Here is a 17,456-nt window from a genome sequence, read left to right as displayed (position 1 = left end):
CTGGTATAGTCAAATACAGGGAAGATTATAAGATGGGAACAAAATTGGTTATGCCCACCCAGGGAAAGCTTGTTATTAATTTGTTGTAGATTTCATGTCTCTAATGTATGGTTTATGTGTTGTTGTTTTGTATTGTATGCCCGATTATGAAATTTGAAAATAGAAACATTTTTGTAAAAAAGAGAAACAATCTGTAGTGTTTCTAAGCAAGACACCATTGTATAAAAGAGAACAACCTTCCTAGACAGACTAGAAAAACTTAACGAGTTAGTCTTAACGAGATTCTACTTCCTGATTGATTTCTGATTCAGCAGTTTTACGTGAAAGCACACCAGTTAAGAATATTGATTCCGAGGAAAAGTGCACACCGTCTTTGTTTTTAGATAATGCACATGTGTTTCTCCTAGCAGGCCTCATCTCAGAAGAGGTAAGAAAGAAGAGGAGAGACCTCATCTCAGACGGGGCCTACCCGCCTTATTTTTAAAATAAGGATTTTGTAATCTTGTGCCCCGACCTGGATGATCCAGGCTGGTCAGCTCTCAGAAGCTAAGCAGGGTCAGCCCTGGGTAGTATTTAGATAGGAGACCACCGAGGAAGTCCTGGATTGCTACACAGAGGCAGGCAATGGCAGACCACCTCAGTTCGTCTCTTTCCTTGAGAATCCTGTGGGGTCGCCATAGGTTGACAGCAACTTGGCAGCACTTTACACACACACATTATAAAAATCTGCTTCCCAATTGTTCAGGAGCAACCTTCATGTAGCCAGTCTATGAACAATCCACGCTAATGCATTTGTTATGGGGATTTCTGTCTTAGGTCCTCAGAGAATCTAATAAATTGGCCGAAATGGAGGAGCCCCCTTTGCTACCTGGAGAAACCATTAAGGACATGGGTAAGTACAGATCTTTTGTTTTGTAGTTGGCTGGCTGAGTACATTTGCACTGATTGTAATGGGCAATGGAGAGCCAGCATGGTGTAGTGGTTAAAAGTGGTGGTTTGGAGTGGTGGAGTCTGATCTAGAGAACCAGGTTCGATTCCCCGCTCCTCCACATGAGTGGCGGATTCTAAACTGGTGAACCGGGTTGGTTTCCCCGCTCCTATACATGAAGCCAGCTGGGTGACCTTGGGCTAGTCACACACTCTCAGCTCCACCTACCTTACAGGGTGTCTGTTGTGGGGAGGAGAAGGGAAGGTGATTATAAGCCGGTTTGAGTCTCCCTTAAGTGGTAGAGAAAGTCGGCATATAAAAACCAACTCTTCTTCTTCTGGACCACATTCCCAAGCCCCACTGTTCCCTTCTCGGAGGTATATATTTGCCATTGAAGTTGGGTCATCCATTCCTACATCTGCAACTGTCCTGGGTATATTGTAAGTGAGTAGCAGCCTTTGTGTTGATCTGGGCACAGCGAAGAATGACCTTGGGCAGGTGTCACAGGTGCAGTGGCCCCCTTGGCTGCAACCAGGAAGCCAGTGGGCCACCGTATCAGCCAGTGACCTCTTCGCATCTCCCATGTCAACAGATACTGTACAAGTCAATAGAAGTGCTTCATGGTGTGACCAGAGGGGCTTTCAAATCTGCATAACATTCCAAAGAAGGCCAGGTTTCGAAACGGATCAGTGAGCAACTGGATTGAGGAGGAAAAGTTGGCAATGAAGAGACTTGCAATGTGACACTGTGTTGATGGTTCAATAAGGGTTTCCCCACCACCACCACCACCAGCAGCCTAAGGAACCTTCTTTCAACCTGAATGGCTTAAGTTGGAAGAAGGTTGCTTAGAGTGGAGGAGGACTTCAAACTTTGGCTCAATGGAGGGTTAGGATGCAGGCCAGGATCTCCACAAATGGCAACTCCCACATGGCACAGGAAAAAGGATAAATAGTAAATTAATCGATTGACATTGACTAGCCTTTAACAGTACTGACAAATCTGCCAGCCCACCTTCCCTAAAGGTGGGTTTCTTCCCCTAAAGGTGGGTTTCTTCTATGAGGCAGGTGAGTTTTAGACAAAATTATGGAGGATATGTCCAGCGATGGCCATTGGCCATGATGACTGAAAGGAAAGTCCATGTTCAGAGGAAGTAACCCTCCAGTGACCACTCACAGGAAGCAATAACTGAGAGAGAATTTGGCCTCTGTGCTCTGTTGTATGCCTCTGCAGGCATCTGTTCGGCTAATGTTGGAAACAGAATTCTGGACTAGATGGCCCGTTGCTCTGATCTGGCATCTTATAGCATCTGATCTAGTTCTTATAGGTAGGAAACCAACATGGCATGAAGGATGACTGTGGTTAGCTGGTAAATCCTCAGTTAAAAAATTCCTGTCATATCTGGAAGATTTGATTTGTGAGCTCTGGTTGAACATTCAATATTAAGTCTTGTAAACAAGATCATTAAATACGGGATAGGTTTGCAAGCCGGTTCGCTCACTGTGTTCCCGTTCCTCTTAAAACAAAGAAGCGTGGTGAGGTAATTTCTTGGGGAAAAATACATCTCAGTCAAAAATCTTGACCCGACACCCAATCCTTCTTTGACGGCTCAAATGTTGACTAAACAGAATTCCTTCCGTGTTCCAGAACAATCATTGGCTAGGAAATAGTTGTGTAAAAACCTCTGCATCCCATGTCTGCTCATGTGGTTGTTTGCTCAATATCTTCAGGTTTTGATGAACAGAAGCCAACATTTCTCCTCCGAGGCAAGGGCATCTCAGGATTGGGTGTTTTCCCGCTGCTTCCAGGAGGCAGGACTAAAGGAAACTTCCTGTCTCCTTGGCGGGAAGACCGCCCACTATCCTCAGTCTTTGTCCTGCCTTGCTCCGGAGAGCAGCGACCTCCTCTAGCTCTAGCTTAGTTCGTTTAAAAAAAAAAAAAAAAAAAAAAAAAAAATTCCCTTTGTGCCTGTTCGTCCTCCCTTGTCTCCTCGTATTTCTAGTCCCCCCCCCTCGTTTTTTCGTCCCCCCCTTCCCGCTAGGGCGGGTTAGCGAGGGACTAGAAGAAGCCGGCCACTCATCCAAGATGGCCGACGCAACAACGGAGAGGGAGGACGACCTCCTCTCCGTCGAGGATTTTCAGGCTGGCGGGCTGGTCCACTCCGCCCAGGCCCCTTCCAATGACCGCATCGGCGGATCATCGGACAGGGAGGCAGCCGCGGCAACGCTATCGGGCGAGGAAGGGGAGCCCGCGCCTTCAAAGAAAAAGGCGCGAAAAGCCGCGCCGAAGGTGGCGCCGCTCCCGGGCGCACAGAGAAGAAAGAGGCGCTCCAGCAAGCTGAAGGTCGGCTCTTCCAAGCTTGCTCCATCGTCCGCCAAAAAGACGACCCCAGTTCAGCCTGCTACCTCGGTGCAGCCTTTGAACCTCGTCGGATTACCGGTAGGAGGGCTCCAGGCGGGAGGTGGCAACCCCCCCCCCTTGAGTGCTGGGAGTGAGGGGCGGACCTATTCCAGTGAGGAGGCTAGTGACCTGGTTAACCTGGCCTTACAGAGGCAATGGCAAGCCTTCCAAGCCTTTCAGATGAGGCTTCCCCCCTCCTTCCCCTGGGTAGTGCAACAAGCTTCCCCACACTCTTCTTCCTCCTACCCTGCTAGCACTGATAGAGAGGATCCAGGTCCTGGCCCCTCTACCTCCGCTAAGTGGCCCACTAAGGCGGCCAAGAAGGCCACAGTTCAGTCCACAGGGCTTCAAGATGAGGACCCTTCCTCAGAGGAGGATCAGTCCTCGGATCTAGGGGAGCGCGAGGAAGGTGAATACGACTCAGACGAAGACATTCCCCCTCCAGATGAGCAACAGCCAAGGCTGTTTTCTGGGGAGGATTTTCAGAGTCTATTAGCTAAGGCCCTTCTGGCACTGGACCTCATGGAGGATCAGGAAGCCTTAGAAGATCCTTCCCCAAAACGCAAGCGGGGAGTGCAGGAGTGCTTTCCTAGGAAAAGGCCCCAGACTAACACGGTACCATTTCCAGAATTTTTTCTGCAAGCGGTTACAGACGAATGGGACAACCCCACCTCAGGGAAATCAATTCCTAGTGGGGTTAAAAAGAATTACAACCTAGCACCTCATGCAATGAGCCTCCTCAAGGTCCCCCTGGTGGAGGCTCCAGTTATTGACCTTCAAAACCCCGGCCTAGTTCCTGAGGATGGCGCTGGTTCCATCAAAGACCAACTAGACAGGAAATCTGAATCACTGACCAGGAAGGCTCATGAGGCTGCTGCCATGGCGATCCAAGCAAACGCAACTACTTCCATCTTTGCCAGAGCTTCCTACCTCTGGATAAAGAAACTTATCCAGCTGGTTCCTCAGGAGAACCAACGTGTGGTTGCTGGACTGGATAGGGTACTTAAGGCAACTTCCTTAATGGCTGATGCTTCTCTGGATGCTATCTCCTTCTCAGCCAAATCCATGGCTTCGGTCACCTCAGTCAGAAGAGCACTGTGGCTCAGAGCTTGGCCTGCTGACTTCAAGGCCAAGTCTACATTGATGGCCTATCCTATCCAAGAGGGGAGGTTATTTGGAGAGAAGTTGGATAAAATCCTAGTGGAAACTAGGGACAAGAGACACGTGATGCCTAAGCAATTGAGAAAGGACAATCGCCCATCCGGATACCAGTCCTTTCGTGCCCCCAGAGCTCCCTTCAGATACAGATCAGAGTCCAGGAAAGGGTCTTGGAGCAGCAATAGTTCCAACTCCCGAACCTTTCGTAAGGGCGGCAGATTCCTTAGGCAAGGCCAGCAAACCCGGTCAGATAAATCCGACAAGTTTGCTAAACCTAACCCCCAATGACTCCAGCTCCCTCCCCATCGGCGGAAGACTGCAAGCGTTCGCAACAAGGTGGCAACAATCGAACCCCGACAACTGGACCATGCCGATTGTTTCCAGGGGCTACCTCCTGGAATTTTCTACCCCACCTCCGGATCGCTTCATTCCTTCCCCACTTCCAGCAAACAAGAAGAAACATCAAAGAACTCTTCAGGCCATTTTCCATCTTCAAAAACTGGCAGCCATAGAGATGGTCCCAAACCAAGAATGGTTTCAGGGAGTGTATTCCATCTTTTTTACAGTCCCCAAAGCAAATGGGGACTGGAGGGCAATTTTGGATTTGAAGTTTGTCAACCGCAGGATCCTGAAGAAGCATTTTCGGATGGAAACAATGCGCTCCATTGTGGAATCCCTCTTACCAGGAACCTACATGACGGCGCTGGATCTAAAAGAAGCCTACCTTCATATTCCTATCCACCCCATCCACAGACGTTTCCTCCGCTTTACCTATGCCCGGGAACACTACCAGTTCCGGGCACTCCCTTTTGGTCTTTCCTCAGCGCCCCGAGTCTTCTCCAAGATCCTCATCACCATCATGGCATCCCTCAGACAGGAATCTATCCAAGTACACCCTTACTTGGACGACATCCTGATCTGCGCACAATCTCGACACCAGTCCCTGGCGCATACCGCGAGAGTGGCACAGATCCTACAGGATCACGGATACGTCCTCAACTTGGAGAAGAGCTCCCTGGAACCCTCCCAGAACATCATCCACCTCGGAGTCCACATAAACTCAACTACCAACAGCCTTTCCCTACCACGGAAAAGAATCCACAAGATAATCACCCTAGCCAGAGCCACTATACTGAACAGAAGATCCAGTCTAAAGGCGCTAGCAAAACTCATGGGTCACATGGTCTCGTGCATAAACATCGTTCCATGGGCAAGATTCCACCTTCGCCCACTCCAGTGGTTGCTCCGACCTTTTCAAAGACACATCACCCGCAAGACACACAAACTAATCCAAGTGCCAGTCTCTGTGAAGCACAGCCTCCAATGGTGGACCAACCCATCCAATCTGGGCAAGGCTCTGAAGTACCTCCACGACGATCCGCTGCAAGTCTTCACGGACGCCAGTTTAGAAGGCTGGGGAGCAACCCTCAATTCCAAGGTAGCACAAGGTCGTTGGTCACCACAGGAAAAGGGGCTCCATATCAACCTTCTGGAGCTTCGGGCGGTCCGGCTGGCCTTGCGGGCGTTCGCAAAGGACATTCAACACCATCACGTCCTCGTGCGCTCGGACAACATGACCACGAAGGCGTATATCAACAAGCAGGGAGGGACCAGGTCCTCGGCCCTTCACCAGGAGACGTCCCTGATTTTCAAGTGGGCACAGGCCAACGTGCAATCATTGAAGGCAGAGCACATCAGCGGAGTCCTGAACACGCAAGCGGACTGGCTAAGTCGACAGACAGTGCAAGAGGGAGAGTGGTCCTTAGACCAGATGACCTACCAGACCATCACAGCCAAGTTCGGTCATCCCGTAATAGATCTCTTCGCGTCTGCCTCCAACCACAAGACCCCTCGGTTCTTTTCCAGGTACTTCCACCCAAGGGCAGAGGGAACAGATGCTCTCCTCCTCCCCTGGCCCCAGGGACTGCTATTCGCTTTCCCACCGATTCCAATTCTTCCCAAGGTCCTGCGCAAGATTCGACAGGAGAGGGCCACGGTCCTTCTAGTGGCCCCCTTTTGGCCACGCAGACCCTGGTTTGCGACACTCCGCAACCTCTCCATCCAGGAGCCCTGGAGGATCCCAACCTCTCCAACCATGCTTCAGCAGGGCCCTCTGACTCATCCAAAGCCCCAGTGGTTCTGCTTGACCGCTTGGCTCTTGAGCGCTCAAGACTCCTAGCTTGCGGATACTCACAAGAGGTGGTGGCTACCATCCTAGAAGCTCGCAAGCCATCGACGCGACGAATATATACTGCATCCTGGAAGGCCTTCGTTAGATGGGGACAGAGAAAGAAAGTGAACCCCTTAAATCCAGGAGTTAGCAAGATATTGGAATTTCTACAGGAGGGCGTGAGGCTTAAATTATCAGCCTCAACTCTCAAACGTCAGATCGCAGCCATCTCCACAGTCGTTCCTTCTATAGAGGGCGTTGCCACCTCTCAACACAGGGACATCTCTGCCTTCCTAAAAGGTGTCACACACATGCGCCCACCGACCATCCACCGCTTCCCCACTTGGAAGCTGAACCTAGTCTTAAAGGCTCTCACCTCAGCCCCATTCGAGCCGCTGAGGAAGATACCCCTTCAGTTCCTTCGGATGAAGGTACTATTTTTAACGGCTATCACCTCAGCCCGCAGAGTTTCTGAACTCAGAGCCCTCTCAATCCACAAGGGCCTGTGCACCTTCCATAAGGATAAGGTCGTCCTACGGTTGGATCCAGCCTTCCTTCCAAAAGTAAACTCCTTCTTCCACAGAGCCCAGGACATCTCTCTTCCATCATTCTGCCCGAAACCTTCTTGTCAGGCCGAGAAATCATGGCACACCCTGGACCTTCGCAGGGCTATCCGCATCTACATTCGGAACAGAAGAGTTCCGAAAGTCTGACTCGATGTTCATCAATATCTCCAACCCCAACAAGGGGTTAAGAATGTCGTCCGCCTCCATAAGCTACACTCTGCGTAGGTGCATCATAGAAGCCTACAAAGCTGCTAAGGTCACTCCTCCAGAAGGGATCACTGCTCACTCCCTTCGCAGTTCGGCGACCTCAGCGGCGTTCAACCGACAGGCCCCAGTTGACGAAATTTGCCGTGCGGCCACCTGGTCTTCTATTAACACATTCATCAAGCACTACAGAATTAACACCTGGTCTTCTGCTCAGGCGGCCTTCGGACGCAGGGTCCTCCAACACGTGCTGGAACAGAACTGACCCACCCTCTCTGGGAGCTCTAGAAGGTCCCAATCCTGAGATGCCCTTGCCTCGGAGGAGAAGGATGCCTTGGTCCTTACCGTGAAGGCTCTTTCTCTTCCGAGGCGAAGGGCATCTGGCCCACCCGGATGGAATATCTACTCATTTGCAGACCAGGTTGCTCCTGACTCCACTGTCTATTGGATCAAGAAATGCACGGCGCTCTCTCGGCCAACACCTGATTGTTCACGCTCAAGCAGTGCGTTTGGACTTGAAGTTCTCAAGTTTTTTCCGCCCGTTTTGGCGGCCCAGTTTCCAATTAACCCTCCGGGGTCATTTAGGTTCACTGTTCAATGTTTTTAACACTCCTGTTTCCTTCCTTACATGTGTACTGTTCTCAGCCTTGTTTAGCAATTCTCTAGGAGCTAGGCAAGCAAGTAACTGAGGATAGTGGGCGGTCTTCCCGCCAAGGAGACAGGAAGTTTCCTTTAGTCCTGCCTCCTGGAAGCAGCGGGAAAACACCCAATCCTGAGATGCCCTTCGCCTCGGAAGAGAAAGAGCCTTCACGGTAAGGACCAAGGCATCCTTTGGCTAGAATGTCTGAGGAAAAACAACTCCAGAGGGTTGGCAGGATAACCTTCAGGGCTGTCCATCAGTCACAACAATAAAGATGAATTGATAAATTCATTGCCTACCACCACTCCCATGGACATTTCCACCACCATTTTGTATTGACTAATACCCCCTATCATCCTCCTTTGGTTAATGTTCACATGTCTGCACCCTGTTCTTGGTGAATCTGAGAGAGAATTCAGCTTAAATCCACAGCTGCGGCTCCACAGGGATGTTAAAAGGATTTCAAAACTCATTGTGGCAATGGAAATATTTATATGTTTTTTTCCCCTAGCAAAAGATGTTACTCATATCTGCCCATTTACTGGAGCTATTAGAGGAACCTTGACAGTTACAAATTACAGACTGTATTTTAAAAGCATGGAAAGGGTAAGTCTTAATACGTTTCTTTTTAAATAAGTTCTTTCCTACTGTTTGAAGTTCAAGTGGGGCTGCATAGCTCAGCGGGAGAACGCTTGCTTTGCAGCCAGAAGGTGCGGTGCTCCAACCCTGCTTTCTTTATTTGAGGATCTTGAGTGGTAGGACTGAGAGAAAGGCCCTTTGCCTGAGACGTTAGAGCAGGATTCCTCAGTATGACGCCTTTGGGTTCCATGGCATCGCCCAGTACTTCCCCTGGCACCTGCTGAGCTTGTCAGAAAGTGGGTACGGCCATTGTAAGGCAGTGCTTCTTCCACGGCTGCAATAGCAGCTGCAGCCACGGGAGGATCAGGAGGGCTGGTGCAAATAATACCCATGGCCACCTCTGAATAAGGCAGCTTCATGTGTTCCACGTAGGGTTCCCAACCTCCAGGTAGTAGCTGAAGATCTCCTGCTATTACAACTGATCTCCAGCCGATAGAGATCAGTTCACCTGGAGAAAATGGCCGCTTTGGCCATTGGACTCTATGGCATCGAAGTCCCTTCCCTCTACAAACTCTACAGGCTCTGTATTCAGAATCTCCAGGTATTTCCCAATCTGGAGCTGGCAACCCTAGCCAATAGAGATCAGTTCACCTGGAGAAAATGGCTGCTTTGGCAGTTGGACTCTATGGCATTGAAATCCCTCCCCTCTCCAAACCCCACCTTCTTCAGGCTCCATCCTCAAAATCTCCAGGTAACTCCTGCGGCAGCCATTTGGGGTTTGGCTTTGACTCCTCTGGCAGCCATTTTAGGGTGGCACTCACCACCCCTTTTCAAACTTCCAGAGGTGCCTGCAGGCTCAAAAAAGGTTGGCAACCCTTCCCTTAAAGAGCTGCTGTCAGCCAAAGTGGACCATAAATGGCTGGATGGACAAATGATCTGACTCGGGCAACTTCCTGTATCCCTCAGTTTATTGTCTGTCAACTTCATGTCCAGACTTTTTGCCCTGGGCCAATCCCAGCTCTGTATAGCAGCAGTTCCTTGCTTCAGAATGTTTTAAGTATAGCATTAACATGCTGCAACTTTTCCCAGGTTCCTCCTTTTGTTCTCGACGCCCCTCTAGGAGTGATCAACCGTGTAGAGAAAATCGGAGGTGCTTCTAGCCGCGGAGAAAATTCTTACGGGCTTGAAATTGTGTGCAAGGTAATCTAGTCTGGTGAATTGAGGGTGGGCTCATAGCCCACCATGATGATTTATTAAGTTCCTAAGTTACATGAATTCAAATTTCTGTAATGTGTTCTGGCAGAAGACTGCCGCAGTGGGCTTCAAACCAGAGCTAACTAGATCCAGAGGCGTGGATTCCTACAGCTGGAGATAGGCTTTCCCAATGGCATATATTGCATTAACAGAATCTGAGTATCAAACTGTAATTCTGCAAAGCCTTTTGGGTGCTTTTATTTGCCTCAGTCAGTCACCATCAGCAGAAAAGCTGAGGCAGGGAGGAAAGGAGAGTAAAAATGTAAGAAAAATATAAATTATTTGGCTTTCAGGGAGGGTAAGGAGACATTTGAGCAGAAAAAACTATGTTCTTCTCTCTGGGCATCCCTATTAACTTGGTGTGTGTGTGTGTTCTGGAACACCTCTGCAGTAAATCGCTGTTTTGGCCTGGGAGAGACATCCGTAGGGCAAGAGCGTTGCTCACGCACATTCCTCTGCTTCCCCTCAATCCGGGCTTGGTACGGCACTCTGGGGTATCAAGAGGACCAGAACCAACGGGTTGAAATTAAATCAAAAGAGTTTCCGTCTAGGCATTAGGAAGAATTTTCTAACAGTTCGAGCTGTTCCTCAGTGGAACAGGCTTCCTCGGGAGGTGGTAAGCTCTCCTTCCCTGGAGGTTTTTAAGCAGAGGCTAGATGGCCGTCTGTCAGCAATGCTGATTCTATGACCTTAGGCAAATAATGAGAGGGAGGGCATCTTGACCATCTTCTGGGCATGGAGTAGGGGTCACTGGGGGTGTGGGGGGGAGGTAGTAGTGAATTTCCTGCACTGTGCAGGGGGTTGGACTAGATGGCCCTGGTGGTCCCTTCCAACTCTATGATTCTATGAGGTGGCTTAGAGGAAATCTTGGTCTGAGTACCCATGGTAGTTGTTGGACAGCCCTGATGCCACAAAGTCAGTTCTCTGATTTGTTCCGTAATTATAGCAACAGAGGTTCACCTGGGTGACCTCAGGGAAGTCACTGTGTTTCATCCCATCCTTGCCTCTCCAGGATAAGGATATGTTGCATGCATTGCCATGTGCTCTGAAATCTTGGGCTGTAGTGGGAAAATGATTGAATAGTGACCTGGCAATATTGCCATGCCACTTAGAAGTCGGCTGTGTTGTATCCTCAGTGAGACTAGGGATTTGTAAGCCATTTTCTGGGGGATCCTGGGGTTCCTTGGAAGATCATCAGAGTTCCTTAATGCAGAGCTCAGTGATAGCAGCTCGGCTTCCCTGCTTGTTCATCTTTCCCTGCAATACAGTGTCATAGAAAAATGTCTGGCATATTCTAAGGTCCACAGTCAGCTCTGCCTTGCTGGCATCCGACATATTCTGAAAATATGCCTTAAGAGGAGCTGCAGAATCTTTTATAACACAAGGGTTCCATGCCAGACAAATTTGACGTGATTATTACTTTCATCACTTCTTTTATTTTAAAATATCATGTGAATGACATTTTGAATTCAGCGCAGTCTCTCAAAGTGCATCAGATGCACAGTAAAACATCACAGGCAAGATAAAAACAGCAAATCCAAATGAATTTTCCTCTGGTTATCAGTCACAGAATGGTCATCCACAAAATGCCAAGTGATATAAGAAGGGACGTGGCCTCCTGAACAACTTCAGGGATATGATACTGAAGAAAAGGGGCCATCCACCCAAAGATCCCATTTCTTGCTCTATTATCTTCACTTTTATTACCCCATTGTTTGCTCTGTTATCGGATTATTTATCGCGGTAATTTATTCTGTTATGCTCAGTTTCTAAATAATGCTTCAGGACAGGACTCTGTTTTACATGACCTTTTCCCAGGACGTTCGGAACCTGCGGTTTGCGCATCGCCCTGAGGGCCGCACGAGAAGGTCCATATTTGAAAACTTAATGAAATATGCCTTTCCAGTATCGAACCATTTGGTAAGTGCTTTCTGCCACCCTTGCAATCGGTACAAATCGCTCCTTCCTCTTTTGTTTGAGCTCTTCCACCAACTGAGCAAGAATTCACACAATTGCAGAAGAGATTTCAGCCGACTTGTTTTTCCGGTTGCATCCACCCACTGTGTTCTCAGTGGCCCCCCAACAGCAGGTTTTCAGGGGTGGGCAAGGAGGAGGAGGAGGAAAGAGATCTTTTCTGTGAATGCCCTTTTATTTGTGTTTCATCCAACCCTATGACTTTTTGCATATTAAATTGTAAGATATCTTACCCTTCCTTCAGTATCTCAATAAGACCTAGACCAGGAGTCCCCAGCCTTTTTGAGACTGCAGGCACATTGAGAATTCTGACATGGCAGCTACTACCACAACACATTTTGTAAAATCTGCACAGCCAATCAGAAGCCTTGCTGGGCAAAAGCCCTACCTGGCCCCACCCACTTCCTAAAAACACTTGGTAGGTGCCAGAAATGGTGTCAGCAGTCACCGTGGCGCCCACGGGGGACCCCAGACCTAGGCAAAGACTCTGGTAATGCAAATGTATTTCAATTGGATGGACTTCTGGTTTTATAGTACTTGATTCATCAAGTAAAAGTTCTTTAATTGGGGAGGGGGGGAACCAAGTTTTGTCATGTCTGTTTTCCAAGTGACAAAAATATAGAGCTTCATACATATCTGCAAACGTCTCTGTGAAAAGTGAAGCAAAAAGGCAGTCCTGTAATAAGGTTAGAAAGATCGCACCATGTTTGTGCTTTCAAGGAGAGTTCTTTTCAGTGTTGCTTTAGAAACCAACTTCATCTTCTCCCCACCCTTCCCCTCCCGTTCCCCCTGGTGATTTTCTAAGTAACAGGCCGCTAACAAAAGAATATGGAGAAATGTACATTGATGTGCTAATTACAATGTACAAAGACAGCTTCGGTTTCTTTCTCTCTCTCTCTCTCTGCTTTTTCTTTTGTGCTTTAATATTATAGAAACAAAAAGGATGTGAGGAAATTGTTATTTGAAACGCCAAATAGAGTGGGGAAAAAGCTGGAAAAAGCTGAATGTTCTCTCCCTCTCTTTTGTTTTAAGTCCCTTTTTGCATTTGAATACAAAGAGGTTTTCCCAGAAAATGGCTGGAAGGTTTACGACCCTGTTTTGGAGTACAGACGACAGGTAAGCCCTTCAGTTCCAGCTCCAGATTGTTGTAGCACTCATTTTCCAGCGTGGGAGCCAGCATGGTAAAGAGCGGTGGTTTGGAGCGGTGGACTCTAATCTGGAGAACTGGGTTTAATTCCCCCACTCCTCCACATGAGCAGCGGACGCTAATCTGGTGAACTGGGTTGGTTTCCCCACTCCTACAGATGAAGCCAGCTGGTTGACCTGGGGAGGGCATTTTTTTAGGTAGAGCCCCCAAACTTGCAGGATAGGAAGTCTGGAAGAGGTTGCCCCCTCCCACCTCCATACACAAGCAGGAAGGTAAGAGTCAGATTCTCTGTTGGTTCGCTAATCGGCTAATGCTTGTCTGTGGAGGAGGGAGGGTTGACCTCTCCAGAGCCCATAACACCAGACCCCATGACCCAATCTTAACCAAACTTTGGGGTTCATGCAAGGAGAGCCCCTGAAAGCTACCCTGAACATTTGGGCACTCTACCCCCAAAAATGCCCCCACAGGAGCTTCGCAAAAAATCCCCATTGGTTTATATTGCAAGAACTTTCAATCAGCCCACTTCTGCAGAATTGCATCTATGTAGCAAAGGTAGGCTGATCCCCAGCAGCTCCAGTTAAAAAAAGCCCAGGAAGTAGGTAGAAGTCCTCTACTAGAGACCCTGAAGACAGCATGCAGAAGGTCCCAGGTTCAATCCCTGGCATCTCCAGTTAAAGGGACTAGGCAGGTAGGTGATGTGAAAGACCTCAGCCTGAGACCCTGGAGAACCGCTGCCCGTCTGAGTAGACAATACTGACTTTGATGGACCAAGGGTCTGATTCAGTATAAGGCAGCTTCACGTGTTCAGGAGCCGTTGCCAGTCTGAGTAGATAATACTGACCTTGATGTACCGATGGTCTGATTCAATACAAGGCTGCTTCATGTTGTTCATATGACAGTGGCGTTATCTGAGCCGCTCCTGCCAAAACGTTGTTCACTGTTACAGAGTCCAGACCGTCATACATAAGAGGGGCCTTCTGTGGAGTCCAGGTTGTGGTTCTTCTCACCACATACAATGGGCTGTGATTGACAGCAGCTCTTCCAGGTCTCAGACCGAGGTCATTCCCTGCCCTGATTCTTGAGATCCTTGAACTGGAGATGCTGTGGGTTGAACCTGGGACCTGTTTTCTCTGTACCAGGCATGTGGTCAGCATCTGAGCTGTGGTCCCAGCCCAAACTATCAGCCTGAAATGTTGTGCTCCTTTCTTTGTGCTACAATTTAAACATGGCAGCTATGCTTTTATCACAAAACTCAAGAAGTAATAATATACACATTCCTAACCTTGTGGATAAGAGCCAGCATGTGTAGTGATTAAGAGCGGTGGACTCAAATCTGGAGAACCAGGTTCAATTCCCCACTCCTCCACATGGTCGGCTGACTAATCTGGTGAACCGGGTTTATTATTTATTTATTTATTATTTATTTCCTTTTAATAACCCGCTGCTCTCCCTGGCCTAAACGGGGTCAAAGTGGCTTACAAAATATAAATGTCCTATTAAATCAATAAAACATTAAAAAATTTAAAACAGCCCTATAAAATTGTATAAACATTATCCTAAATTACCTAGGCGCCTCTAAAGTGTGAATTACAAACACAGGCGCGCAGGTGAAATAATACTAGATTGAATAGGAAAAGGTATTATCGTGGTGGGGAGGTTAGGGAGGCCAGCATTTATATATAGGAACCGTAGCTGGCCTCAACCGTAAGCCTGTTTGTTTCCCCACTCCTCCACATGAAGCCTGCTGGGTGATCTTGGTTTAGTCACAGTTCTCTCTGAACTCTCTCAGCCCCACCTACCTCAAAGGTGGTCTGTTTTTGGGGAGAGAAAGGGAAGGTGGTTGTAAGCTGGTTTGAGACTCCTTAAAGGCACAGAAAATTGGGTTATAAAAACAAACACTACTTCTTCTCAGACACACAGTAGTAATGGGCAGTAGCCTAACTTAGTCTGGAAGAGGTTCCTTCAGGCCATGGATCCTTCCTCCACCAAACAAAGCCTTCTGAGAGCCAGCGTGGTGTAGTGGTTAAGAGTAGTGGTTTAGTGTGGTGGAGTCTGATCTGGAGAACCGGGTTTGATTCCCCGCTCCTCCACATGAGCGGCGGAGGCTAATCTGGTGAACCGGGTTGGTTTCCCCACTCCTACATATGAAGCCAGCTGGGCGACCTTGGGCAAGTCACATTCTCTCAGCCCCATCTACCTCACAAGGTGTCTGTTGTGGGGAGGGGAAGGGAAGGAGATTCTCCAGTGTGAGTCTCCCTTAAGAGGTAGAGAAAGTCGGCATATAAAAACCAGCTCTTCTACTACTACTGGTGGAAGAGCTATTTGAGTTGGAAGAAGTCTGGTTAGACTGGAGGAAGGCTTCATGCTTTGCTTGGTGAAGCGTTAGGATATAGGCCAGTGGTTTTCCATTTAGGTAATTAGAATGAACATCGGCGGAGGGGGTAGCCTTGACTATTCACATAGGGCAATTTTCTACTATGCTGCTTTTTCTTCTACAGGGTATTCCTAACGAAAGTTGGAGACTGACCAAGGTGAACGAGCGGTACGAGCTTTGCGACACCTATCCTGCCCTTTTAGCTGCTCCTGCCAATATTCCCGACGAGGAACTGAAGAGAGTGGCGACATTCCGATCCAGGGGACGCATACCTGTAAGTACGGTGGAGGAGGAGAATTTTAGCTTGGCTCTGGGGATAGCTTTATAAAGGCAAGAGAGAGACGGAAACAACAGAATCGGATCCAGGAAGACTGACATTGATGGACCAAGGGTCTGATTCAGTATAAGGCAGCTTCATGTGTGACTGGGAAAAACTGTCTCACGATGTACTGATGCTTCCTTAACACGACCTCTGGTAGTCTTCATTGCAGCAGTGTAGAGTTGGCAACTCTGGGTTGGGAAATTCCTGGAGATTTGGGGGGCAGGGCCTGTAGTTTGGAGAGGGGAGTGGGCTCCGTGGGAATGTGACCCCACAGAGTTCACCCTCCAAAGCAGCCATTTTCTCCAGGAGAACCGCTCTGTTGTCTGGAGATGGGTTGTAATTCTGGAAAACTCCAGCCCTCACCTGGATGTTGGCAACAGTACACCAGTGGGAATTGGATGAGTTAACAAGCACAGGCCAAATGGAGTAAAATAATTTATATTGATCTAAAATAATTAATCTAATCTTCTGGGCATGGAGTAGAGGTCACTGGGGGTGTTGTGGGGAGGTAGTTGTGAATTTCCTGCGCTGTGCAGGGGGTTGGACTTGATGACCCTGGTGGTCCCTTCCAACTCTATGATTCTATGAACAGGAACACACACTACCTGTGGTCCCCCCAATACATACAGTTGCCATGTTATGTGAACAGGAGCAAGGTCTGTACAGCCTTGGTATGTGTGAACGCACGTACATCCTTGGTATGTGTGAACATGAACCCTGAAAAGTCAGTGGTTAGCATGTGTCTACCAGAGCTGTGCAGCATGGTAATTCAAACAACATGGCGACCACATGCATCAAGAGGATCATGGGGCATGTATCTTCCAATTCTATGATTGATTCCCTGTTTGGGTGAACGCTTTGATCATCTTTATTGTTCTCATTACAGGTTTTGTCCTGGATTCACCCGGAAAGCCAAGCCACGATCACCCGCTGCAGCCAGCCGATGGTTGGGGTGAGCGGCAAGAGAAGTAAGGAGGACGAGAAGTACTTGCAGACGATCATGGACTCCAACGCCCAGTCTCACAAGATCTTCATCTTCGATGCCCGGCCAAGCGTGAACGCCGTAGCCAACAAGGTTGGATATTCCAGCCTTTCTACAATAGTCCAGAAGGCATTGTCTACCAGTTTGTCAGCGGTGCTTGTAGAAGTTATAATTAGATTTGGGGCCGATAAGATCCACGGAAGCCCATGGGTGGAAGTAGCCCTTTGGTTGCATGCCCTGTTGACTTGGGTTGGTTTCATCCCCAAAAACTGGAGGTTGAAAGCGAAATTTTCAACACACTCCTGCAAAATTCGATTTTGACCGAAGGCTTCCCAAACCAAGGAAGATTTCGGCTGTGCTCTGTTCATGAGGGTGAGGAGGGAGGATGCCCACAAGCACAGCAACCAAGCGGTGTTTGTGCCCATTTTACAGAGACCGTGATTGGTTGTAACCCCTGGTCATAACCTTTGCTATGATTAAGAAGACCCCACCCTGGACTTCCATTGTTCAAACTTTCCAAGGTGAGGTAAACAAAACAGAGCTATCCTTTTCATCTTAAACAAAAGGGACCCTTGTACGGGACAAAGTATTTATTCTCTACTTTCTCCAAAGCTTAAGAGGGTTTACAAAATGGTTAATGTATGATAAACAATCCCTGACCTGGATGGCCTAGGCTAGCCCTATCTCGTCAGATCTTGGAAGCTAAGCAATGTCAGCCCTGGTTAGTATTTGGATGGGAGACCGCCAAGGAAGCTCCAGGA

At 48.4% G+C, this 17,456-nt stretch overlaps 1 protein-coding gene across 1 annotated transcript in view; it reads left to right on the top strand.

Annotated features, from left to right (window-relative positions):
• MTMR2 (myotubularin related protein 2) overlaps nucleotides 1-17,456 on the top strand; it is a 41,394-nt gene that overhangs the window by 14,701 nt on the left and 9,237 nt on the right. Inside the window, exons 2-8 of the mRNA XM_056858095.1 lie at nucleotides 817-892; nucleotides 8,575-8,669; nucleotides 9,732-9,842; nucleotides 11,715-11,816; nucleotides 12,903-12,986; nucleotides 15,516-15,665; nucleotides 16,600-16,788. Of these exons, the coding sequence (XP_056714073.1) occupies nucleotides 847-892; nucleotides 8,575-8,669; nucleotides 9,732-9,842; nucleotides 11,715-11,816; nucleotides 12,903-12,986; nucleotides 15,516-15,665; nucleotides 16,600-16,788 (777 nt within the window). The 5' untranslated portion in view covers nucleotides 817-846. The remainder of the gene's footprint in view (nucleotides 1-816; nucleotides 893-8,574; nucleotides 8,670-9,731; nucleotides 9,843-11,714; nucleotides 11,817-12,902; nucleotides 12,987-15,515; nucleotides 15,666-16,599; nucleotides 16,789-17,456) is intronic.

Source organism: Euleptes europaea, chromosome 12 (assembly GCF_029931775.1).
Source record: "Euleptes europaea isolate rEulEur1 chromosome 12, rEulEur1.hap1, whole genome shotgun sequence".
Taxonomy (NCBI): Eukaryota; Metazoa; Chordata; class Lepidosauria; order Squamata; family Sphaerodactylidae; genus Euleptes; species Euleptes europaea.
This window is presented reverse-complemented; position numbering and strand designations above follow the sequence as displayed.